The sequence below is a fragment of the Chaetura pelagica genome, unplaced genomic scaffold (genome assembly GCF_000747805.2).
Source record: "Chaetura pelagica isolate M959 unplaced genomic scaffold, ChaPel_1.0 scaffold96, whole genome shotgun sequence".
Lineage (NCBI taxonomy): Eukaryota > Metazoa > Chordata > Aves > Apodiformes > Apodidae > Chaetura > Chaetura pelagica.
In genome coordinates this window covers 223,913-251,471 of record NW_009953723.1, presented here as the reverse complement: position 1 = coordinate 251,471, position 27,559 = coordinate 223,913, and the positions used below count along the sequence as shown (strand labels likewise).

The following is a 27,559-nucleotide window of genomic DNA, read 5'->3' as shown; positions in this document are numbered from 1 at the left end:
AAACCATCAGTGCTTGTGTGTTGATCTTAAAAAATAATGACATCCACCATCACAAGTGTCTCTACTTTTGCTCTATTTATTCCATGAAGTAACATCCCTAATTTTATAAAAAGGGAAATTAAGTGTCAAAGAAGTTAAATGTCTTATGAAGGATCACATAGGAATTTAATGAGAACAGGAGGCACAGGTGCTGTATCTGTATAGTTCTCTGCACTGCCTGCTATTTTGAGTTATTCCTTTTGGTCTTTCTATTTTAATGTTGTTATTGCAGATCCTGAACTCTGCTCCTTGTTTGACTTTCCCTCTATCTCCATCTGCAAAACTCAGGAAACCTCAGGAGAATCCTACCTCACACAAAATATTCCAGTAGTTAGTGCTTTCTCATAGAGGTAGAAGCACAGAATCAACCCAGGCTGCCTCCAGGCACCTTGTGCATTTAATCCATCAGAAAACTGGAAGCTTAGAAGCCAATGTGAGAAGGAAAAAAAAAAACACAGAGTAAAAATCATTTGGGTTTAAGCAAAGTCTTAGAGCAGGAATTTTGATAGGCTAACCAGTTCTCCATGGCTTCTACAGAAAATCATGCTACCTCAAATTGAATTCTGTTACACCCAGTAAAATGATATGGAGACACTGTTATTTCTCCTTAACTTCACTGGTGTTACACTAGATGTGCCTTTATCCACTTCTGCTTGTGACAGATATTAGTAGAAAGGAAATATCCTTTTGTCCTTTAATGGTGATCATTTGGCAATTAAAGACTCTTAGCTTGTCTCTGTGGGATCTGCCTCAAATGAGGAAAGACCCACAAAAGGTGAAGCTGTAAAATAGTATTTAGTCTGCCTATAGACCTGTATTTTGTTAGGCAGTGTGTAAAAATGTACACTCCTTGAGTTCCTACCACACAATTTCTTGCTTTTCCCAGGAAAATCATGCCTGATCCCAATTTAATTTACTCACTGTTACTTAGCACTTTGCTCCCAAATAGTCTGCACAGTGCAAAAGAGCAGCACTGACACAGTAAATGCTTGTAAACTGGTGGAAAATAGCAAGTCTGGGAGGAAAATCAGTCTTGAGCTTGAGTAATATACTTGGTTGCAAAACCTGGTAGTTCACTAGGGGCTTCTTATTTAAGGGCCATTCTCTTAATCTTGTTGTATTCTAAATTCTGGAATTCAGTCCCAGAAAAGCCCTATTTACCATCTTGAGAGACCTATTTAAAGTTCTGTGCAGCAGAAGTCACATCTTCTACAGCACCATGAAGTGATGCAGGATAGTTTCTGCCTGTAAACCACTGCTTGCCATGCTGATTGGGGCAGTGGTTTAGCAGTAGTAGAGATAATCCTAGAACAGGAGTGAAGTTTATGATGACCTAGAGATGGTGGTGGGCAAAGTTTGTAAGAAGTGATGAAGTGTACACAAGTTAAAGGTTCTGTATTAAATTAATCAATGAAGGAAAAAACCCCACAACAAACAAACAACAAAACAGACAAACTTTAAACAAGTAGCAGAAATCTTTGTTGCTTTTTGGGTTGTTTGTTTTGCAATTGTATCAATTGGTCTAATGAAAATACAAACACAGAATAATGCCTATGATGGTTCTGTGGCATTTCCACTTAGGAGGTTCATTAGCTCCTGACACAGACTTTCTGAGGGGTTGATGGCACATTATTTCCTGGAACCCACTGCAAACATTGGTTTAACTTACTGTTCTTAGGGTTAGGAGGAGCTTTTCTGTGAATCATTTACTGTTGTGTTCTGGTGTGTACAGCTGCCTTCTGGAGGTAAAATCAGAGCAGCTTAAACCTTCAGTTCTTTAGTGCCTGAAGACTTTTTGTGAGAGTCATTTGTTTTAATTATTGCCGAGATCTGAAGACAACTCTTCATTCAAGTCCACTGTGCTTTGAAAACAGGAAATCCTTTCTTTTAGTCCCATGTTTAAACAATTGTTCCACATTTTTTTCCTGTACCACTCACCTGGCTGCCTTTGTTTTGTTTATCTGACACCTGCATTTGTTTGAGGATGGTCTGAAGATCCTTCATGACTGGGGCTCCACCCCTTTTTAATTTTTGTTAGTATTTTCAAATAAAAATATTACATCCAGCTATACACCTGTTACTAAACAGAAATCGTGAATTTTGGACCAGAATCTCATAAGGGAACATTGGAGTAATTCCATTAACACCAATGGACTTGAGCCAGACCATCCAGTTTCTTTGGCTCTGTTCCATATAATCTTGTGCAAAGTCCAGTCTCGTTGTCACTGGCATAAGGAGCCAGCTCGGGGAGCCCACATATGTTTCAGGACAGAGAATAAGCAAAGACTTTCCTTGGTTAGTCCTGCAATTAATGCATTTTGCACTGGCTCCTGTAACTCCCTCATAAAGAAATAGATGATGCTCAGAGTGGATAAGTGAGATGGGTTGAAAGCTGCTGGAACTGCTGGGCTCGAAGGGTGGACAAAAACTGGAATTGCCAATCCAGCCAAGTAGTTCTATTCATGCAATAATATAATCTAACTAATAAATGCTGCTCAGCAAGAAGGTTTTCTCTGAGCACCACACTGCTTTAATGTGGTTGAATTGTTCTCTCTCTGCTCTGCTCCTGTGCAACAGTGTTTCTGGGTTTGAATTGCTGGGAGAGCTCAAGTCTCTGTGAGTCTGCCTGTGTGGGGCTGTTCAGCATCTCAAGGTGGTTTCTGCAAAAGTATAAGGGTTTTTGCTTTGCTACTTTGGGCAAGTTCTGTTTTGGGAAAATGCAGGCTCTGGTGTTTCAGGTACACAAAACAGTCATTACTGGCTTTAAAACTGCTGGATAGATTTGCTATGTAGAATTTTAACAGCTGTCAGAGGTGGGTAGCTTCATTCCAGTGCTGGGGGGAAAAAAATAATCCTCTTTATGGTGAATTTGTAAATCACATTGGAAGCCTGCTGCCTTGAAAGACATGATAGAAATATAAGCCATTGGAATGTGTTATTACAAATGATGTCTCAGCCATTAAAAAAGCGTCAAGTATATTAAGGGAATATTAAGATTGCTAATTCAAGCATTCAGAAGTTAGAAAATGCAGCAATTAAATCTGTGTGTACAGGCTTAACGTCAGCCCCTGCCTGTTGTTAGACAAGCCAACACAGAAAATACTGTGCTGCAATCCTCAGCCTGATAGGAGACACTGGCAGATGGTGAAAATTACCTCAGATTTTGAACTAGCCATGAGTGGACATAAAAGAGGGTTTGAAAAAAGTCATAACTTTCCCAAGCTGAGCCAAAGGTCCTAGAAACACTACAAAGCGCACTTGCACAGATGGGACAAACTCCTTCCTTCCTATTCCTCTTCTTTCTCCAAGTGTGCAGGCACTGGAAAAAATGTCACAGAATCCGATTGGGTTGGGTTGGAAGGGACCTTAAATATCACGTAATTCCAAATTCCCTGCCATGGGCAGGGACACCTCCCACTAGACCATGTTACTCCAAGGCCCATCCAACCTGTCCTCAAACACTTCCAGGGACTGCCCTTTCCATCCTTGCAATGAGATAGAATTCAAAACATTAAGGCTATTTTTGCTTTTGCCCTTAGAGACTCATACTCTTTCTTTTCCAGATCATCCTCTAGTTGCTGCTAGTAGTGACTATGCTTTGTAGGAGATACTGTTGGAACTATATTTTGTGACATTCACAGGGCTCTCCTATGCTGTCTATCATGGTTAAATTATTCCTACACACTTCAGATAGAAAGTCCTCTGTTTTGGCCATGCTGACTAGACTGCATCTAGACCTGGGGTTACCATTTTGACCAACAGGCTCAAGCTCCAAGGCTATTTGGGAAGCAATGCCAATATTGCAAACTCATTTGTTTTGTTCAGAACCCATTACAATTTGTAAACACACAACGATTTTGATATAGATACAGGAAACACACAGCTTTGATGGCAGTGAATAATCACAGAATCTTAGGGGTTGGAAGGGACCTGGAAAGACCATCCAGTCCAACCCCGCTGCCAGAGCAGGGTCACCCAGAGCACATCACACAGGAACGTGTCCAGCTGGGTTTGAATGTCTCCAGAGAAAGAGACTCCACAGCCTCTCTGGGCAGCCTGTCCCAGGGCTCTGTCACTCTCACAGAAGGTTTTTCTGTTGTCTACGTGGAACTCTGCCAGTGTCTCACTATCCTTATACTAAAGAATTTCTTCCTAATGTCTAACTTCAATCTATACTACTCCAGTTTAAAACCATTCCCCCTCATCCTATCACTACACTTCCTGGTGGAAAGCCCCTCCCCAGCTTTCCTGTAGCCCCTTCAGGTACTGGAAGGACACTATAAGGTCTTCTCAGAGCCTTCTGTTATCCAGGCTGAGCAGTCTCAACTCCCTCAGCCTGTCTCCATAGCAGAGCTGCTCCAGCCCTCAGATCATCTTTGTGTCCTCCTCTGGACTTGCTCCAAGATCTCTATGTCCTTCATGTGTTTAGATCTGTTTAGAACTTTCATATAAGTAATAATTCACCTTAGCACAGTTAAAAATAAAATACTGCTTAGGACATGTATTAAAGGTAACACTGTGATTGTTTGAGAGGTGAAGGAAAGGACTATATTTTATTCCTCTGCAGTATGAGTTCCAGTGCCATACCCATCACCCTGTTGTGTGGCTCCCTAATTAAAGAGAAGTGCATCTAATCTTAGAAATGGCTGCACCATTTTACCTGAAACAATAAGAAAGAAAAACCCATCAACATACAAACTGCATAGTAAAAACCATCAGTGCTTGTGTGTTGATCTTAAAAAATAATGACATCCACCATCACAAGTGTCTCTACTTTTGCTCTGTTTATTCCATGAAGTAACATCCCTAATTTTATAAAAAGGGAAATTAAGTGTCAAAGAAGTTAAATGTCTTATGAAGGATCACATAGGAATTTAATGAGAACAGGAGGCACAGGTGCTGTATCTGTATAGTTCTCTGCACTGCCTGCTATTTTGAGTTATTCCTTTTGGTCTTTCTATTTTAATGTTGTTATTGCAGATCCTGAACTCTGCTCCTTGTTTGACTTTCCCTCTATCTCCATCTGCAAAACTCAGGAAACCTCAGGAGAATCCTACCTCACACAAAATATTCCAGTAGTTAGTGCTTTCTCATAGAGGTAGAAGCACAGAATCAACCCAGGCTGCCTCCAGGCACCTTGTGCATTTAATCCATCAGAAAACTGGAAGCTTAGAAGCCAATGTGAGAAGGAAAAAAAAAAACACAGAGTAAAAATCATTTGGGTTTAAGCAAAGTCTTAGAGCAGGAATTTTGATAGGCTAACGAGTTCTCCATGGCTTCTACAGAAAATCATGCTACCTCAAATTGAATTCTGTTACACCCAGTAAAATGATATGGAGACACTGTTATTTCTCCTTAACTTCACTGGTGTTACACTAGATGTGCCTTTATCCACTTCTGCTTGTGACAGATATTAGTAGAAAGGAAATATCCTTTTGTCCTTTAATGGTGATCATTTGGCAATTAAAGACTCTTAGCTTGTCTCTGTGGGATCTGCCTCAAATGAGGAAAGACCCACAAAAGGTGAAGCTGTAAAATAGTATTTAGTCTGCCTATAGACCTGTATTTTGTTAGGCAGTGTGTAAAAATGTACACTCCTTGAGTTCCTACCACACAATTTCTTGCTTTTCCCAGGAAAATCATGCCTGATCCCAATTTAATTTACTCACTGTTACTTAGCACTTTGCTCCCAAATAGTCTGCACAGTGCAAAAGAGCAGCACTGACACAGTAAATGCTTGTAAACTGGTGGAAAATAGCAAGTCTGGGAGGAAAATCAGTCTTGAGCTTGAGTAATATACTTGGTTGCAAAACCTGGTAGTTCACTAGGGGCTTCTTATTTAAGGGCCATTCTCTTAATCTTGTTGTATTCTAAATTCTGGAATTCAGTCCCAGAAAAGCCCTATTTACCATCTTGAGAGACCTATTTAAAGTTCTGTGCAGCAGAAGTCACATCTTCTACAGCACCATGAAGTGATGCAGGATAGTTTCTGCCTGTAAACCACTGCTTGCCATGCTGATTGGGGCAGTGGTTTAGCAGTAGTAGAGATAATCCTAGAACAGGAGTGAAGTTTATGATGACCTAGAGATGGTGGTGGGCAAAGTTTGTAAGAAGTGATGAAGTGATGAAGTGTACACAAGTTAAAGGTTCTGTATTAAATTAATCAATGAAGGAAAAAACCCCACAACAAACAAACAACAAAACAGACAAACTTTAAACAAGTAGCAGAAATCTTTGTTGCTTTTTGGGTTGTTTGTTTTGCAATTGTATCAATTGGTCTAATGAAAATACAAACACAGAATAATGCCTATGATGGTTCTGTGGCATTTCCACTTAGGAGGTTCATTAGCTCCTGACACAGACTTTCTGAGGGGTTGATGGCACATTATTTCCTGGAACCCACTGCAAACATTGGTTTAACTTACTGTTCTTAGGGTTAGGAGGAGCTTTTCTGTGAATCATTTACTGTTGTGTTCTGGTGTGTACAGCTGCCTTCTGGAGGTAAAATCAGAGCAGCTTAAACCTTCAGTTCTTTAGTGCCTGAAGACTTTTTGTGAGAGTCATTTGTTTTAATTATTGCCGAGATCTGAAGACAACTCTTCATTCAAGTCCACTGTGCTTTGAAAACAGGAAATCCTTTCTTTTAGTCCCATGTTTAAACAATTGTTCCACATTTTTTTCCTGTACCACTCACCTGGCTGCCTTTGTTTTGTTTATCTGACACCTGCATTTGTTTGAGGATGGTCTGAAGATCCTTCATGACTGGGGCTCCACCCCTTTTTAATTTTTGTTAGTATTTTCAAATAAAAATATTACATCCAGCTATACACCTGTTACTAAACAGAAATCGTGAATTTTGGACCAGAATCTCATAAGGGAACATTGGAGTAATTCCATTAACACCAATGGACTTGAGCCAGACCATCCAGTTTCTTTGGCTCTGTTCCATATAATCTTGTGCAAAGTCCAGTCTCGTTGTCACTGGCATAAGGAGCCAGCTCGGGGAGCCCACATATGTTTCAGGACAGAGAATAAGCAAAGACTTTCCTTGGTTAGTCCTGCAATTAATGCATTTTGCACTGGCTCCTGTAACTCCCTCATAAAGAAATAGATGATGCTCAGAGTGGATAAGTGAGATGGGTTGAAAGCTGCTGGAACTGCTGGGCTCGAAGGGTGGACAAAAACTGGAATTGCCAATCCAGCCAAGTAGTTCTATTCATGCAATAATATAATCTAACTAATAAATGCTGCTCAGCAAGAAGGTTTTCTCTGAGCACCACACTGCTTTAATGTGGTTGAATTGTTCTCTCTCTGCTCTGCTCCTGTGCAACAGTGTTTCTGGGTTTGAATTGCTGGGAGAGCTCAAGTCTCTGTGAGTCTGCCTGTGTGGGGCTGTTCAGCATCTCAAGGTGGTTTCTGCAAAAGTATAAGGGTTTTTGCTTTGCTACTTTGGGCAAGTTCTGTTTTGGGAAAATGCAGGCTCTGGTGTTTCAGGTACACAAAACAGTCATTACTGGCTTTAAAACTGCTGGATAGATTTGCTATGTAGAATTTTAACAGCTGTCAGAGGTGGGTAGCTTCATTCCAGTGCTGGGGGGAAAAAAATAATCCTCTTTATGGTGAATTTGTAAATCACATTGGAAGACTGCTGCCTTGAAAGACATGATAGAAATATAAGCCATTGGAATGTGTTATTACAAATGATGTCTCAGCCATTAAAAAAGCGTCAAGTATATTAAGGGAATATTAAGATTGCTAATTCAAGCATTCAGAAGTTAGAAAATGCAGCAATTAAATCTGTGTGTACAGGCTTAACGTCAGCCCCTGCCTGTTGTTAGACAAGCCAACACAGAAAATACTGTGCTGCAATCCTCAGCCTGATAGGAGACACTGGCAGATGGTAAAAATTACCTCAGATTTTGAACTAGCCATGAGTGGACATAAAAGAGGGTTTGAAAAAAGTCATAACTTTCCCAAGCTGAGCCAAAGGTCCTAGAAACACTACAAAGCGCACTTGCACAGATGGGACAAACTCCTTCCTTCCTATTCCTCTTCTTTCTCCAAGTGTGCAGGCACTGGAAAAAATGTCACAGAATCCGATTGGGTTGGGTTGGAAGGGACCTTAAATATCACGCAATTCCAAATTCCCTGCCATGGGCAGGGACACCTCCCACTAGACCATGTTACTCCAAGGCCCATCCAACCTGTCCTCAAACACTTCCAGGGATATTTGCATTATCTTTTTCAGGGTGAGACACTTGGATGTTTTTCAACAGATTTTTTTCTGCCTTTTGGCTGCAATATTTTTATTTAAATCAAACAACTTAAGGTCGATCACAGGCATGGAAAAATGTAATCCCAAATGGTTACTAGAGGCTAAATAGCTGTGAGGCAGAAAATGCAGTCATGCAATAGGCTATTCTGAGGGACCTTACCTAGGGATGGCAGTTGGATTCACCTGGGGTGTATGGAAAGAAATGAGTAAGAAGGGAATCATGAAGAGACTTGTGGGAAGAATTGGTGCAAAGTGGCAAATTCATAGACACAATGTCATAAGGGAGAGTTTGAAATCAGCCCAAATGATGTGGAAGTAAAGGCACAAAAACAAGGTGTCAAAGCAGAGTGATACTCACTTGCTGGAGTGGGCTGGTCTTTTCCTGTTGCTCTCTTGTGGGATTTACTTATATGCAACTTGTCTGCTTTGTTCTCATTTAAAAACACCAAAAGTACTTAATAATATCACTGGCCTTTTCTAGCCCATCTGCAGAAGCAGTGATATTTAATAGCAAATTCATTGTTACTCTATAAGGAAGCTTTACCATAAAGGTCACCAAATTTGGTCAGTGCATTTTAATTTGTACACACGTTAAAGGTCATATTCCTCACTCCCACTGCAATAACACAGTGTGTTTACTCTCTTATCTTATCAGAGATGATTGTGTATGACTTAGGTAAGGGATCTTATTAATGTAGATGGAATATACAACAAAAATAACGATTAAAACACTGGTGAAAGTGTAAGGGGATTTCTTCTCTCTGTATATTTCCATAATGCTTGGAGGCAAACACACGTCTACAAGGTCTGATTTTCTACTGTTACTCCAATATTTCCTTTCTTCCCCCATGAGATCTCTACAGCCTTCAGCAGAGTTTCTGCTGATGTATATTGGAATGACAGTAGTTTCAGATTCATAATATCATCTCTGTACAAACACTTCAAAACGTAATTAAGGACCTGGGCTCTCCATCCAGCAGACTTCAAATTAGCTTTCAAAATGCATATTAAGGGCAGAGACAAATGCTTTCATGCAATTCCAAATGACCTCTGAGGACAGGGTGAACAAAATTGTGTGAACCTCTTTAATGTCACAGAACTCTCTCTACAGAGATTTGCATATAAAGTGTACCATTTTATGTCAAACAGATTTGTTAATCTTACAATGAAGGAAACAGTACTTGAAAATTAATCAAGGTGGGTTTTCATTGCCCAGCAGAGGCCTTTAAAAGGACCTGACCTGACAACTGGAAGCTGTTATTGTCTGGTTTCTAAATTCAATCATTTTGGGGTTTTTTTTGCTGGATGGGTTAGCAGGAAATAGTTCACCCCAGCAGATAAATCTTCAATGATTTCTTTGCTGAAGTGTTGGAATTGTGCTTTCAGGAGTTCTCAAATTCTGGCTCTGTTGGAAAATGTTTCATTATTTGTTCATTATTTTAAAATGTTATTTAAAGTACACATATACATTTCTGTCAGTTAAAAAGGGTAGTCTTGCTGAGCCTTTTGGTATTGAGCACAGTGTAAATTTTTGCTTGTTTACCACAATAACTTAAGAAATGATGACTGAAGAATGGTCCTCCTTCCCTAGGTGACAGGTTTTTGGCCATACAACCTAACTTAAAAACACAGGATATGTCAAATGGTTAACTTATTTGGCATTGGAGCAAGGAGGGGCAACAACACATGGTCTTGGGTGAACCATCTTGAGGGATGCTCTTTCTCTGCTGTCATCATCCTTATCCAAGTCCAAGGGCTAAGAACAAAAAGAGGTGGAATATGAAGGTGGGCTAATGGTGAGATTAATTTAGCTAATGATAGTAACCTGCCCAATGCTTTTGTCCTGCAGGAGTCATAGAAAATGCCACAACCATGGAGTCACAGGGGGTGTCTCTGCCCTGAAGCAGTGTCATATGCCCTGAGGTTCCCAGAATAGAGCAATAGCTCTAGACCAGATCCCTGCCTGAACTGAAATGCCTCTTTCTAGGGCTTTTTGCCTCCTTTGTGCAGCCACTTGTGAAATCTCATTCTCCCTACCTTTCAGTATGCAGTGTAACCAATCCACAGAGGATAGAGAAGCATGATGCTGGTTTTCCAGTTAAATACTTACTGGTTTGACTCTTTTATTTATTTATATTTCTATTTGAAATACTTAGGGAAAAAAAACCAAACAGTTTCCTCTGACCACTCCTATTATTTATGCTTTGTCCCAGGTAGCTTTAAGCAAGAAAACATTTCTTTCCTCCTTGTATTTGCATTTACTTAGGAACTTCCAAGATGAAACTTGCATTTCTGGGCCTGGGGCTGCAATGGGGTTTAATAGTTTTTAATTACTTGACTATCTCTTGTGACATAATTTAAATGTCTCTCAACATTTCACCCCCAAGAAGTAAATATCTGCTAGGCTGTAAGATATGACTTACAGCTTTTTTTAGCTTTTTTTTTTTATATGAAACAATGAGGGAAAGGCATCATCCAGGCTCAATCACATCCAGTTTGCCTGTCAATATAAAGGGATTCTCAGCTGTGTCCCTAAACAGCCTTGCTCATTCCTTCCCTGCTTTTCACTCCTATTTCACATGTGTCTTTAAAGAGCTTCTGTCAGGATTAAAATATATCTTTACCTATACTGTTTTACTAAAAAACCCTGAGAGCCTAGCAAAAATAACTGTAAAAAACCATTATGTCTTACTACAGGATTAGGGTTTTTTTGTCCCATACTGTGTTCTTTTTCATCTTGGGAAAATGTGTACAATGAAAATAGATGAGCTTCAATTTAATCAACAAATTCTGTGTGTTATGGGAAATGGGCTTACAACAGATTGGGGCAGAGCTGTAAAATCAGAGCAGTGCAACAGCTCCATGTTCAGAATAAGCTAATATAATTAAAATTAAATCAGATAGTACTGCTTATAATTATGTCTTATATGTTTTCTAGCAGAAATGAATACTTTCTGGTAGCTTTAAACTGTTCCCAAATTCAGCCTGAAATTTTGCTTCTTGCATTGATTTATCATAGAATCACACAACGGTTTGAGCTGGAAGGGACCTTAAATATCACACTGTTCTGAGTCCCCTGCCATGGGCAGAGACAAATCCCACTAACCCAGGTTGCTCCAAGCCCCATCCAAGCCCCAACACTTCCAGGGATGGGGCAGCCACAACTTCCCTGACCAGCCTGTGCCAGTTGCCTCAGAGGAGGCAGCCACCTCACAGGAAAGGGTTTCTCCCTCAGATCTCATCTCAATCTCCCTTCTTCCAGCCTAAATCCCTTTCCCCTTGTCCCATCCCTCCCTGCCCTTGTCCAAAGTCCCTCCCTAGATTTTTCTGGAGCTTTTTCAGGCACTGGAAGGTGCTCTAAGGTCTTTCTGGAGCCTTCTCTTCAGCCTCAACCTCCCTGGGCAACCTGTGTCAGTGTCTCAAGGGACATATGAGAAGTGATGGTTGCATGGTCCTTCCTGAAGCAGTGTGTGCATCTGTACCTTGAGGGGAACTGCTGCCTTTTGCTCATATTGCTCAGTATTTTTCCACCTAAGTGACAAAACAAAGCTGCTATATACAGCCACTCTTCTTCAGTGTCTGTGGGAAAGGCTGTGTGATCAGGCAGGGCTTAGAAGATGTGTTTCTGCTGCTTCTCCAGTAGGTACAGATTTATGACTGGAGACTAAAGGGACATGAAGAACTGAACATTTTCCTTACAGGAATATAAAGTAAAGAAAGAACTAGGAATGAACAGAAGAATCCTGCAACAGATTCTATGGCTGTGAAGGACAGCAACACTAAATCCACTAAGATGTTGTGAACAGGGCAGGAATCATTATCCTGACTTACCAGCCAGGATAAGGTCATAAAATGTGAACAAAATACCAGAATACAAGCTTGGCTGCATCTCTCCTACCCTCTGACTAGTCTGTTCATCTGTTTATTGGGGAGTTTTATGTTTGTATTATGCTGCTTAAAAACAAGAAAAAAATGGAGGGGGTGAGGAGACCACGTAAAGTGCAAAATAAGAGTGAATAGGACTTTGCAATGCTAGAAAGAGCAAGACAAGGGAATCTCACTGCAAAGAGACTGATGGAAAAGCCATTTGAAGCACTAAATGTACAGCCTTAGAAACTCTCATTAGGAATAGAAGAGGATGCTGCTTGAAGCTAAATGACCCAGTAGCATCCTCTGCTGACCAAACAAAGGCTCTGGCGTTTTGGAAGTGTGCAAGGAGATCTAGGTGTCTTCAGACAGAGGTTTTTTAAGCAGAAGTTTCCTGTTTTGGCTTGGAATTAATCAAGGTTAAAAGAAGAGAGGACACTGTAGCAGGCCCGTTGACTCATGCACTCAGCTCTCAGAATACATTTTAGCTTCCCCTCTAGAAATGCAGGTTGGAAGTGAAGAGCCACTATAAAGAAACATCACCTTGTGAGTGAAAAAAAAAATTGTTACCACCCTTGTGCACCTTTATTCTTCCCCAAGAATCACAATAAACTGATTGAAAAGTATGAGAAAATAGGGGCCTCCAAGTAGGATTTGGGGAGGGGGAGAATAATGTCCCCATACACACTTCTAAGCATACTTGACAAAAAGATCCTTCTTAATCCTTGCACATGGAAGGGTAAATTTAAAGCCCCTTTCCCCCCCCCCCCCCCCCCAACTCAAGGAAAACATTTCTGTGTGAGTAATTGAAAAGTAAATGGAGGGTCAAGATGTATCACTGATTATCTGCTATGGAGATAGGACCACACAGCATTTTAATTTGTAAAAAAAAATAAGCATCTGGAAATCTAAATTTTAATAAAAAACACCAGTTTGGTTGGTGATGGATTCTGGAGGAGAGGACAAGTCATGCATCACTATTCTGTGCTGGAAGTGCTTATCCAGCTCTGCACAGTAAAACAGATGGGGCCTGGGAGGATTGCAAGGGAATGAAGCTTTGGAGCACCAATGGAAGAGATGAGTCTCCTGTCACCTGCAATGTAAAAAGCCAAAACATCTCTAGAACAAATGCAATTGGTTTATCAAGTCAAGATGGTGTTATTAAGTCTGGTGGCTGGAGGACAGGTTGATCTGTTCTCAAGAAAAGTGAATTGACTCTGTGTCTCACTGGAAGTTACTGTATTAATGTGTTGATAAGAGGATTACTGGCACTGTGGGGTCATAGAAACCCATCCAAAGAGAGGAACAGGAATTGAACTCTCTGGAGAAGATTTCAACTTGGAACAAACAACATTAAGGCAATGGAGGTCATTGGGAAGGCTGTTGATTTTAAGTAGAAACAGACATCAGAATTAAAAGCCTGTAGAATATCTCTTACTATACCTTAATTTGAATGAAATCAGGGTTCTTAATGCTGGAGTTATATTTGCCTACTCTGCAAAAAGCCTGCATTATTGCTTGGCTACTTTTCATTGCACAGCAGGCTGGAGAGAAATGTCTTTATCTTGCAGGAGACAGTCTTCTGGTAGCCTGAAAGCAGATTTGACACTCCCAGACCAAAACCAAACTGAGCAGCCTTATCCAAGTCTAGTCCTCTGAGCAGAATATGGAAATTCAGTGTGACACAACGATTTAAGTAAGAAGAAAGCAGTGCAGAGGAGTGATTGTATTTAAGGAGAATTTTCACTGAAAAGGAAGAATATGGATTGTCCAGACGGATGAGTCGGTTTGAAAAAAGAGACATATTTTCCATGTTATATTGACTTGTTTCAAATAGTCATAGAATCATAGAACCATTCAGGTTGGAAAAGACCCTTGGAATCTCCAAGTCCAATCATCATCCCTATTCTACAAAGTTCTCCCCTAAACCATCTCCACCAACACCACATCAAAATGACCCTTAAACTCATCCAGGGATGGTGACTCCACCACCTCCCTGGGCAGCCTGTTCCAGTGTCTAACCACTCTTTCTGTGAAAAAAAATGTCCTAATGTCCAGCCTAAACCTCCCCTGGTGCAACTTGAAGCCATTCCCTCTTGTTCTGTCACTAATTACCTGTGAGAAGAGACCAGCACCAACCTCTCTACAATGACCTTTCAGGCAGTTGTAGAGACTGATAAGATCTCCCCTCAGCCTCCTCTTCCTCAAATTAAACATTCCCAGTCCTACCCATGGAAAAAAAAACAACACAAAAATTCTTTACAGGTTTACCCTCTGTCTTCCCATTTATTTCTTTTGCCTTTCTTTTCTTTCAGCTACGAGCCAGGAAGAAGAAGTGCTGCCTTCTCTCCATTGCACTGGCTGTTCTGCTGTTCATCGTCATCATCATCGCGGTCTCTGTCAAGCGCTGACCTGGTTCCAATTTCCACAGGTAAAAGCCTTTAACTAAGTCTTTTTATCACACTCAGCAAGATGGCTGGGAAACAGTTTAGGATGTTGATATTGGTAAGAAAAAAATACCTTAGTTTTCATATTGAAGTTTGGCCTTTAAATTATTTCCTTTAAAGGGTATTTGGGCAAGGAAACTGCATCCTTAGTGGAACTCTAAAGCCAAGGTGGTATTGAAGCAAAACATCTTATTGTCCTTTGCTGTTTGCATTGTGTTTGAATTTATATGGATCTGATAGCAATGCTAATTCATAAATCCTAAATCCATATCAGTTAGAGATGCAAACGTAGTATAACGAACCCAGATTTGAGGATCAGAGGCAATGCAACATTCCACAGATATGCTGAGATGTTCCGAAGAGACACTGGAATCACCCAAAGGACTCCAGCATCCCAGGTCTGTATGCCTGCTGCCACGGCAGGGTTCACTGCTGAAGTCAGAAGTCATGGGTATCAGTGGGACTTTTCCTACAGCAAGCAGGAGCCTTGAGGGAGAAGCAAAGAAGGAGGGGGACAACTTTTGTGTTGGAAATGTCTCATGTCCCACAGAGACTTGCATAAAGCATGTGTGATACCACTGCTGAACTTGGTAGATACTTCATTATACTGAGCTTAACTGGAACCTTTTGCAATAACTTAAGCAAAGATTTCTTAGCCTGAACTATCTTCTGGAACTACCCTAGAGAAAGCACAGAGGATTGATAGACTTTGTTTATGGTTCTATTTTACAAGAGTTCAGTATTACTTAACAATGCTACCCTTCCACCTGAGGATGAAGTCATTTCCCTCTAATGTGCCTTCCTTCTACATTGTGCTCTCAACCGAAAAAAACAGGGGTTGTTTCAAAATAATCACAGAAAAAAAGCTTTGGAACTCCTGGCATGACATTGTGGATGCCAAAATTTGAGTGCAAGAAGGAATTGGGCAAATCCCTGAAAGAAAAAATCTGTTGAAGGGTGCAAAGTACATCTCACTGGGTTTGGATGAGCATTATCATGAGCCCTATATTATTACCAGGAGACATAGCTGTAAATATATGTTTTCTTAATTGCTTACTGAGGTGTTTGGCCAGCACTGAAATGAGGACAGTATCAGTGAGATGGATTGATCAAATAGGTATGTTCTTATGGCACATATATATATATAAATTCTACATATATTTTTATCCATCTTTTACATAAGAGACACTACTTGCAAGTGTAGATAGTAATCTGTCCTGCTGATTTAAATCTAGAGCAACTCTAATAAGTTTAGTTGCATTACTCTGGTTTTACTCTGGATTAGTCTGGTTTGAAAATGTGATCCACCATGGTAAATCTATAAAGTTATATCATTTCTTTCATGTGTAGTTAAATATTCCTATCTACCAGAAATCACATATCTTATCAACAGTTGTCTAAATCTAGACACATTTTAATCAAAATCAATTAAGCAGAGGAAGTCAGAGAACCAAAATATTCTTACAATAAAACTCTGTTGGAAAACTAGAGTTAACCTTCTCTTAAGAGATGCATGTCTAGAGGGAAGTGAACATAGAGATATTAATGAAAGCCCTAGTATAATATAGTGCTCTACTTTTGATATCAGTTGTGAAACTAATTATCAAGCTTCTAAAACATGAGTTACTCTCCAGCAGTACAAATGGAGGCAAAACCTGCATTGACCAAGTTCCTGCATATTGGAACAAGTATGATTTCTGATTAATATGAACTGTTCTTAACCTAGGTTGACCCCTGATTACATGGAACAGATTTCACGTTTATATTTTAAAGAATTCCAAACAGAATATTTTCAGAATCTCTATGTCTGTAGTGAACATTATTTTTCTCTATTCTGAATTGCAATGCAAACAGATTTGAAAATATCAATGGATTTAAGTTTCAGCTACCTGAAGAAACTCACATAAAACTGTCTTACATTCTTAAGAGAGATAGGGAACAGCTAGTCTTTAACATACAAGCACTGTACGTGGCCAGAGAAAACAAAGGAAAGAAAACAAACTAGTGAACTAGTTACAAAATACTCTGATTGGCACAGGACACATAACAGAAAAAAAAATCAATCCCAAGGTTCGTAATGACTGTCCAGAAGTTCTGTTTAATGTGTCACCAAAGAGTTTGCTCTGTGCTGGGTCATTAGGGAGCCAAAAGAAACATCATCAGCCACCTCATCCAAGTTGTTTGAATCCCATTTGCATGATATTCAGGGTATGCTTCTTCAGCTTCCATGAGTGCAGCCATGATGAGAAATCTGAAGGCATCAAATACCAGGACTTCTGTGGATGACACCATTAGTGTCTATAATTACAAATGATGGTTATGATCATTAAGATAGAAATGATTGTATTTGCTTGTTAGTTTCTGGCTTTGCTTTTGCCATAATGTTACTGCATCAACCGTTCTTCTCAGAAGGACAAAAAGTAATGTTTTTATTCCCATCCCCAATCAGACACGACCTTAGCAGCCAAGCCCATTCTTTCCATAGGAAAGACCACTTTATGACTCTTGAAAAGTAAAAAGCACTTTTTCCCCACAATTTTCTTATGCAGTGGTGGCATCAGTGGCTGCTGGCTCAGTGTGTGTAGAGAGACCAGCTGTTCAGCAGAGCTTTGAGCCCCAATTTCTGCCTGTCGATGTCCCTGACATAAGTATTGTCATTGCTCCCTGGGGGCAGTTTTGTCTGGCAGAGAGAGAGAGACAAGAGCATCTACAGAGGATGTGGAGAAACTCCTGGGGACTCATGTCTGTACGTTTGTTTGCTGACATCTCAGGAAAATAGCCCAGAAACTTTTTAGGTCATGTTGCTCATATTTTAGCAACACTGCAGCTGCTCTTTTAGCTCTTATGGTACAACATCAATAAACATCATAAAAGTAGCAATCTGAAAAAAAAAGTCTCTCTTCTAACGATGTCTTTGTCTAGTGTCAGCCTAGACAGACCTTCTGTGTTCTTCTTCTGACTCATTTGCATGAGTGAACAATTACACAAAGTGACAATCAAGACTGTTGGATTCCTAAGTCTTAAGCATTCTTTGTAGGAAAAAAAAAGAGGTGACAAACTTTAAGAAAGATGCTACATGCATTTGACAGTTGGAAAATATGCTTTTCAAGTACAGCTTAATCTTTTTGATCTCTTTAGCCAGAGAAAGAGAGAATGAAAGATGACTTGACTTTTCTGTGCCCTTTTCTTGGAAGAAATCATTGCAGCAGAAGATGCTTTGCCCATTTGCAACGCAGGCTTCAGTCAGACAAAGGTTAATGGAATGAGTCCATGCACTATGTTATATAGATTCCTTAAATCCTGTGGACTTACTGTTTGGTTTTTTTTCCAGCCTTAGCACCTCTCAGTGAATAAGGAGTTGAGAGCCCAGAGGACTAAAATAGTGGTTTCCTTCTTGGTAGCTGATGCAGTGGTTGACAGTGATGCTCAGCTATAGAAGAGAAGAACAACAGAAAAGTGTACAAGTGATCATTCAGCACAGTAACACTGGATCCAGGACTGGTGATTCTCTGCTATCTATCTCTCTAACTTTTCTTCTCCTGTTCTCACTCTCTCTCTCTCTTTTCCTTCCTAAAATCATTTAGTAATGTAAGGCCCAACCGCATTTTTTCTCAGGTCGTGCAACTTGACCATATCTCTATTATGACTTTTGTGATCAAAATAATCAGCTTTTATGATGATGCAGCATGAAATAATAATTGAAGTATCAGTATGCCTTCTATAGTCTTGATTAAATCAAATATTCAAATACAGACCTTGACTGTCATTTTACCTTAATCCAATCATGGGATCCATTCTGGATCCAGAATATTCTCCCAGCCTCCAGCAACATGAAGCTCAACAGCTTCCTGATCTGGGAAGTAATTAATATTTAACTGTCATTAATGCTTTGCCTTTTTGTTAATTTGACCAGCTGCATTTTGACCCACCATAAACTTTTAAAATGGGAAATGTCCTGAGTAAGGAGTTCCACACTATTTACAATGAAAATGTGATTTTTAATGTACAGGTAAAATTCCATCCTGGGCAGCATCTCTGAAACAAGGCAATAGTTCATGTGGAAAAGCAATAATCAGTCTCCAGGTATACGTTTCCTGAATAGGCAACTGTCTTGTTTGGAATTCAATTTGAATTAATTATTATAGAAAAATAGAAAATATTGATTAATTTGGGATTACTTTCCATCCTTCACAATCACAGTTTTCCTTGCCCCATTTAATTTTGGGCTTATTATGAGGTTTAATTTTTTCTGAAACCTTATCAATGTGGGTGAGGTTCAGAGAAACTATTTTATACATTCTGCCTTTGGTGTTTGTCTTCTCCTTACTTTCAGACCTTAAGCTTTTTACATTGAGGTGTGGGGGGTTTTTTTGGTACCTCATGCACTACAATGTCCCTGTGTGTTCTACCTCTGGTTCCTTGCGATGCATCAGGAATCATAAAACCTGCTCTTGTAGTCATTGTGTGTATTTGGAGCAGCAGAGGAATTCCCCTTCATGCAATCTGACCTAGGGAAGTAAAGAGTATCTTCATCTCAAGAGTATTAAATCTCAGAGTTTGAAACCAGGACATCAGAACAGCTTTCTGCAAAATGGGATTTGGCTGGGTCAGCCTTGTCCACTTCTGATGACATTAATGCTGCACTGTTCCCTCGTAGCAGAAGCCACCCAGGTAGGGCATAAAATACCATGTGGAGCCAAGAAGTTCTCTCCAGGCAAAGCACATGAATAACCCACCAACAAATGTAATCAGAGCCCATATCTGACAGAGTCATAAGGGCTGTAGGTGGCAGAGAGGAAAAGATTGACAAGTGGGTTTGTGGGACTCAGCATTTACAGTTTTGTCATTCCCAGCAGGAGACAAGTCTGGGCACAATCTTCTGACACATGCAATAGAAATTCTGACACTTGCCCAGTGCATCTCTTGCCTGGCAATGTCAGGTTGTAAAGACATGGCAGTTCCTACTCAGAGTTGGACAGAGCAATAATTCCACCTAATGAGCATTATAGATAAGGCAAAATATAGACAGGTTTGATTCATGCAATTGTTTTTGCCTTTTAAATTGATATCACAGGACTGGCTTTATTTAGTGTCTCTGTTTTTACAACAAATCTATACACGGTTTAGTAACTATGTGAGTGGCTCAGTTTTCAAACTTGTTTCAGTCTCTCAGGCCCTGAAAGGGCAGTAATATTTTTGGCAGTTGTCATTCAAATTCTAAAATAATTTCTCCCCTCTGCCCTGCCTGTAGTATTCCTGCCACATTTCCTCTGCAGCACAATCAGGAATCAATAACTCTGCAATTTATTTTTTTTTCCTGTTATTATTTTGTAAAGGTTCCTACATTTATATTAAGGTGTCAATCCTTGTCAATTCTACTCTTGTTTTTTAGTCTCTAATCCTGGAATATTTGCTCAGTTTTTGCTCTGGCAGGAAATCTGAGGTACATCCTGATTCTGCAGTAACTTTTGTACTTCAAATTTAAATGACGAAAAATGAGACCTGAATTTTTACTGAATAATATATAATAGGTCTGGGTTTAAGGTTTAGCCCAATTTCTTAAATTAAACTAGCATCTGTATTCTTGAAGACTTCTGTGATTCCAATGGCCATGTTTGCATTTCTCTTAGCTAAAATATTTCCCTGACAGCCAGTAAAGGCAGGTAGAGAGAAATGACTACCAGTAGAAAATGAAATTTGAGAGACAAGAGTCTTATTTATGCAAAAATTTCTTAAAAGAAAAGCAGAAATGCCTGTAAAAATGTAATTTATTTCTAAAAAGTTCTGTGAGCTTTCACAAATTATGCACACCTCTTCCAAACTTTCAAGCAGCTGAATGTTTTGATGGGATAGTTCATGATCATGTTACTGTGGTTGAATGCATTTAAGGTTGACCTTGAGTGTTGCCCAGCTGTGTGCTCTTTGGTCTTTATAAACATCACATAATGCCAGGTCATTAATTCTACTGTGAAAGAGGGCTAAGGGAGGATGGATTATATTGCCTTTACCTTAGTTTGGGAGTCCACATGTAGACAGTTCCTGCATCTCAATTAACAAGTAGTAAGTTGAATTCATTGATTTGAATTCAAAGTCAGTAGGACTTTCAAGTAGTCAGCAACTTTCTTCCCCCCATCTCAGGTTTCTAGGCTCTTTCTTTTCAATGGGTGGGAAAATGGAGCACTCCCACTGAGTGTCTGGGCACAGTGCTGCCCCTGCAGATGGATGTCAAGTCTTTGATCTGAGCTTCCCAAAGCAATCTGCAAACATGAACGACTTATGCTTTGTAATGTCTTTAAACTTGTGCCATGGTGACACAGCTCTGAGAAGCTGAGAGATGAAGCTGATCTTCAGTGAGTTCAGTTTGAACTGTTAGAAACAACACAAAAACAGCCATACAGATTCAGACCAATGGTCTCCTTGGCCTCATAGACCATGTCATTTTCATAACCTGGGTAGGGAAACCCAGGGAGATTCAGGTTGGACCCCTTACTTTCTAAATTCCTTCTCAGAGAGGAGCCTCAGTGCAGCTGGATCCAACCTTAGACTCAGTCGTGGCCCTTCCAGGGACAGTTAAAATGTCACGGTCTGAGGAAATGCTCCACCATCCAATACCCCTTGATTAGATTAAGGTGAAATGACACTCAAGGTCTGTATTTGAATATTAGGTTTAATTAAAACTATAGAAGGAATTCAATTATTATCTCATGCTGTGCCATCATAAAGGCTGATTGTTTTGATCACTCAAATCATAATAGAGACACAGTCACGCTGCACGACCTGCAAACATTAATGGTTTGGGCTTACATTACTAAATGATTTTAGGAAGGAAAAGAAAGAGAGAGAGAGAGAACAGGAGAAGAAAAGTTAGAGAGATAGATAGCAGAGAATCACCAGTCCTGGATCCAGAACAAGGCCAGCCAAGGGGGGAGGGTTGGTGTCATTGGAGGTCCCTAAGCCCACCATCACAGCTCCTCCTTTTATTAGGCAATTGTTTCACAATGATTCCTAAGGGTGGTGGAGACATGGTTGAGCAGCTGGAGTGGGCCTCCACCCCCTCTGCTCTTCCATTGCTGTCTCTATCATTGTTATCTCTGTCCTTGTCTCCATATGCAGACTGCAGGCCATATGCAGGCCATTATTTCCATAGGCACCAAGCAGTCCTTTCCTCTGGCAGTCCTTTTGTTTCTTCTACAATAATGTCAACACCACTTCCCACAGTAGGCCTTGAGGGCTGGTCCCTCACAGTCATTCATGGGTACCTGGAAAGACCAGGTGAAAAAAAAAAGTATCAGCTAGAAGTGTGGCCAGCACCAGTCATTCTTTTAACCACCTAAATATGACTCTCAATGCCTGAAACATAGGTTCCAACTTGGAAAATGTTTCCCTAAGTGTATGTCTAAAATCTTTGAATTAGTCAGAGACAAGTGTCCTCTTCCCTGTGAACAGTCTTGTTTCTTCAGGAAGAGTGAGGTTTGGTAGTAGAGGGAGCAGGTGGTGTTTGTAGTACAATGAATGGCTCAGGAGGGTTCTCTGAGGCATAAATCAGTTGCCCTCAGGAGAAGGCAGGACTTGGCTTTCTACAAGAGCAACACAGATTTATAAACTGCTCTCACATCACTCCACCACTGTTAGCTGACATTTTCGGTTGGCAATGCTGGAATTATCTGTCCCATCAAGCCTCCAAAATACAGTGATATTTTGGTGTTGTCAGAGGGATAGGATCAGAGAAGAACAGGCCAAGGGACTCCATCACTCATTCTGATGCCCCTTGGCTCTGAGGTGAGTGGCCTTTCAGTGAAGTTATTTTGGGAAGGTGTGTGGTTCTTTTTGATAACCTTAAACCAGCTTATTCTTCTCTGAGGAGCAATTCCTCTTGACCTGGGGATTATGGGAAGATGGTTAAGGTTGCTGATGCTGACTGCAGACCTTGGTGTTTGGGGACCAGGACACCCTGAGAGGCTAGGTCTGTGCTAGCATGTATTGACTAAAAAAAACCCCAAAACAACATTTTTTTAAAAAAAATTTCATCACCATTTCAGACTCAACTGGTTCTGTGATATTTTAAACCTTTTGTAGGTGAAAGAGAAGGTTTGAAAAAGAGGTCATTAATGCTGGTGAATAGATCTTCACTTTCCCTACTCTTAATATTAAATGACTGTTCTTTGCCTTTTCTTCCTAAGTAACTTAGAAATCCAATCTTAACAAATGTGTTTTTCTATTAGAACAACATGGCCACTGGATTTCTGGCAATGTTCTATTCCCCAAATCAGTTACAAAGACACAATCTCTATGTTGTTTTTCCCCTTCTGTAGACGTACACACAGTAGTTTGATATAGAAACTCTGGGGACATCAGGGTTGGATACACTTAGATACTCTACCTGTCTGGGTTCTTGACAAGTAAATGGGAAAAAGAATCCTCCTAATACAGCTCAGAAGTCTGTATTGGCTTAGCTGAGATGGCGTTAATTTCCCCCATAGCAGCGCCTCATAATGTATTTTTTTTTGTATTGGTAAATATGAAAGGTGTTGATACCACACCAGTGTTTTGGCTACTGCAGCATTCACACAGCATCTAAGGAGAGGTTTAGGTTTGGTTTCTTCACTGAAAGGGTTGTCAGGCTCTGGCACAGGCTTCCCAGGGAAGTGGTGGACTCACCATGCCTGGAGGGATTTAAAGCCATGGAGACGTGGTGCTGAGGGACCTGGTGTAATGGTGGCCATGGCAGTGCATAATGGACTTGATGATCTTAAAGATCTTTTCCAACCAAAACCATTCTATGATTTTATTATATCAGATGCTGATGGGAAGTAGAGAATACATCTTTCATTTTCCTTTGCTTCCACATGCTTTTGCTTTATTAAACTGCCTTTATCTTCATAGAATAGTTTGAGTTGGAAGGGACCTTAAAGATCATCTAGTTCCAACTCCCTGTATAGGCAGGGACACCTCACACTAGATCAGGTAGCTTAAGGCCACATGCAACCTCCTTTTGAACACTTCCAGGGGTGAGGTTTCCACAGCTTCTCTGGACAACCTGTGTCAGTGTCTCACCACCCACACACTAAAGACTTTCCTCCTAATATCTAACCCAAGTATTTATTTCTATATTATTTTATCCCCCTTCTGTCCTGCTAAGGGGACAGAGGCAGGGAGAAGGACTGGAGAGATAGAGTGACTTGATGAGCACCTGGCACCCAGCCTAGGTCAACCCACCATAGAATCTCATTGGTTTTCTTGGGAGCAGAGCAGCACATAGTTCATCAGTGCTGCTTACTAAACGACAGGATACGATTCTTATTACGATACAAGCTGCCTTCAAGTTTTACATCAATATTATCCTTGGTGTTGGTGTCAAAGTAAAGTGTTTTTGGATCAGTATTCTCTAGAAGAAAACCTAGAAACCAGCACAGGAGGTTTTCTTTGGTAACAGGGTGTTAGAGAAGAAATATTTTGTCACTTTAGCTAGAGAAACTGGTGGCCCAGCAGCAAAGACTCTTAGAAGAGCAGCACATTTGTGACTATCTTTTAAACAAGAAGTATGTGTTTAGAGAGGACAGTGTGTTTGATGTTAATTGTGCCTCTCACAATTAACCTTCACAATTGTTCTGTCTCTTCAGTGCCAAAAACTTAAATTCTATCTTGGGGAACTTTAGCCTAAATGCCTTGATGTTCAATAGGTTGGTTTGCATTTCAGTGTCACAGGTGAATTGTTACAGGTGATGAAATACACTCACTGAAGTGCTGTACTTTACCTCAGCAGTGTCCACTAAAGGCCTGGTGGTGGTCAACCTGTTTGGAACATGGCCTCATCCCACAACGTGCTGTAGTTTGTAAAATCCTTCTTTGCAATCAATTTACATTCTCCAAATAGTTGCAGTGATCTGGATTGTATTTTTTAAACCTGCAAAAGAAATCTGACAAAGGGCAGAGGGCTTATTCAAGACTGTTGTTGTCTCTGTTGGCCTCTTCTTCCTCCTAGGCCTTCATAAACATTAAAATAATAAGGTTAAAGAATCTAAAAATTAAACTTAACTTTAGACCTGACTGGATTATAACGTAGTGGTTGCCATGTCTTTATTAGCTATCCACCTCCTTGGGTAGGTATTTAAAATATCCACATTTTTATAATATAGAGTCTGCTCAATATATAAATAATAAACTTATAATTGCCTTTAACACTCCGATGTGAGATTCTCAAACTGTCTTTAAGAAGAGAATTACAATTCCACTGTACTCAGTGAATTGTCTGAAATATCCCTAGTAGTTTTATTAGACTTTAATAGGAGCTGGAATCTGCTTCACACAGCCTTTCATTTGCAGATTATCTTTTAGGTCTCAAAATAAGGATTTTAGATGTAGCTGGAAAAGAAGCCTTTTGGCTTTAGTAGTCATTAAAGAAATAACTATCTTTGTTTCCTAAAAACTGCTGGAATTATGGCTTTTTTATCTTTGAGTGAGGTAAGGAAGTTGCTTAAGCTTTGACAGATTATTCATTTCCCAATTAATAGCCAAATTTTAACACTGAAATGGGCTTTTTACATTCCAGTGCTGAATGACTTTGCTCTATAGTGCATAAACCATCTCATTTCTCTCACAAGTAGATCATTAGGAATGACTGTGTTGAGGGCTCGTACAAAGAGACACTGTATTTACAGCTGTGTATCTCAAACCAATCTAATCACCCCAACTCAGAAGGCAAAGTTTCTTGTCACCGAGATGATGAACAAGGTGGAGTGGAGGTAGATCATATCAATTTCCACATTACTGTGGTTGATTAAATTACCTCGTTAGCTGAACTGCTGTAGCTGTCCATGGACAGCCTGCTGAGAGAGCAGAGTAAAATGCATTAGTTTTGATATCATGTCATCAAAACACTCTAAGAATAACATCCCATCCATTGCTGCCTCTCAGCTGACAAGCAGTAACTCATTAAACAACAGTAATTTCATCCCATTTGATTGTCTGCCTCATCTTTAAAAAAACCCAACTAAACACACAACAGCTGTATTGTCTGTGGAATATTTTCAAGGCATCTGCTTTTTCTTTGTAAAGTTTGAGAGTTCTTGAGTGAATAGAGAAGAGCCACAACACAGCAATAGCTTGAGCACCTTCTGCAGGGGTTTTTGAAATGGGGGTAGAAGAAAACCTACCCAGTTTTAGGCTCTGATCATAACTATTCGCATTACACTTTGGTCTTTGGTTGTCTCTACCTAAATAGAAGTCAAACTTGTAAAAGGGATATGACTTTCAGAATCACAGAATGGTTAAGCTTAGACATTAGGAAGAAATTCTTGATTGTGAGGGTGGTGAGATACTGGAACAGGTTGCCCAGGGAGGCTGAGGAAGCCCCATCCCTTTAAGTGTTGAAGGCCAGGGTGGATGGGGCTTGAAGCAACATCATCTAGTGAGAGGTGTCCATACCCATGCAGAGGGGTTGAAACTAGATTACATTTAAGGTCCCTTCCAGTCCAAACCATTCTCTGATTCTATGACCTCCAGAGCTTGCCTGGTCCAACCCCCTGCTCAAAGCAGAGTCTTAGCATCTAGGGCAGATGCTTAGGGCTGTTTCTGGTCACATCTTGGACACTACTGATCATGGAGACTCCACAAACCCTCTGAGCAGCCTATTACAGCTTTTGATCACCCTCACTGTGAAATAGAGTTTCTTATGCAAAAGTGGAATTTCCTCTATTTCAATTTCTGCAAGGTTTGTTGTTTTTTAATGTCTAGCACTGTAAGTGTTTGGTATATAAAAAGGAATTCCTGTTGATTATTTTGAATAAAACTGTTCTTAGTTTTACAACTACCATTTGTATTAGGTTTACAACAAGCAATTAAGGATTCCTATTAAATGTTCTGTACAAGGCAGATCCCAATGACCAATATTTATTTACATTTTTTCAGAACACAGCATTAAAAAGGCTATAGAGGAGAAATTGAATGCAAGAAAGAAGCTATAAAAACTGCATTTCAGCTTGTATGAACAAATCCATGTACTTACTGGCCAAGAAAATGTTCTCATTTGACAATCAAATACTGTTGTGAGGTGACAGACACACAAACTTCCTGGAATCTCTTTAATTTTGTTGCAACTTATCCTTTATTAAATTGCATATTCAAAGGTTATCTTGTTAATGACCAGTGTATGGCAAATATACTCTCCAAGCTTATTAGTATTGAAATAATTGTCACTGCTATAGTTCATTAAGGCTTATAACCTGATGACCCAACTATTGGCCAAGGGAAAGGCTGTGGGTATTGTCTGTCTGGACCTCCAAAAAGCATTTGACACAGTTCCCCATAGAACTCTCATAAAAAAACCTGGCTGCTCATGGCCTGGATGAGCACACCACCTGTTGGATCAAGCACTGGCTGGACATTTGGGCCCAAAGAGTGGTGATCAATGGAGTCAAATCCAGCTGGGGCTGGTCACAAGGGGTGTCACAAGGGCTCAGTGTTGGGACTGTTTCTGCTTAACATCTTTACTGATGATCTTGATAAGGATATAGAATGTGTTATCAGTAAGTTTACAGATGACACGAACCTGGGAGGGAGTGTTGATCTGCATGAGGCTCTACAGAGAGACTTGGGTAGGTTGGATGGTTGGGCTAATGTCAATGGCTTCAACAAGGCCAAGTGCTGGGTCCTGCACTTGGGCCACAATAACCCCAGGCAACGCTCCAGGCTTGGGGAAGTGTGGCTGGAAAGTGTCTGGCAGGAAAGGGCCTGGGGGTTCTCATTGACAAGGGGCTGAACATGAGCCAGTGTGTGCCCAGGTGGCCAAGAAAGCCAATGGCATCCTGGCCTGTATTAGACATAGTGTGACCAGCAGAAGCAGAGAGGTGATTTTCCCCCTGTCCTCAGCACTGGTGAGGCCACACCTGGAGTGTTGGGTCCAGTTTTGGGCACCTCAATTCAAGAGAGATCT

The 27,559-nt window shown here is 40.3% G+C and overlaps 1 protein-coding gene across 1 annotated transcript in view; it reads left to right on the top strand.

Annotated features, from left to right (window-relative positions):
* The window catches only part of TSNARE1 (t-SNARE domain containing 1), a 334,963-nt gene extending 320,371 nt beyond the window's left edge, over positions 1–14,592 (top strand). The window contains exon 10 of the mRNA XM_010000548.1: positions 14,497–14,592. Within this exon, the coding sequence (XP_009998850.1) occupies positions 14,497–14,592 (96 nt within the window). The remainder of the gene's footprint in view (positions 1–14,496) is intronic.
* Positions 14,593–27,559: the final 12,967 nt, after the last annotated feature.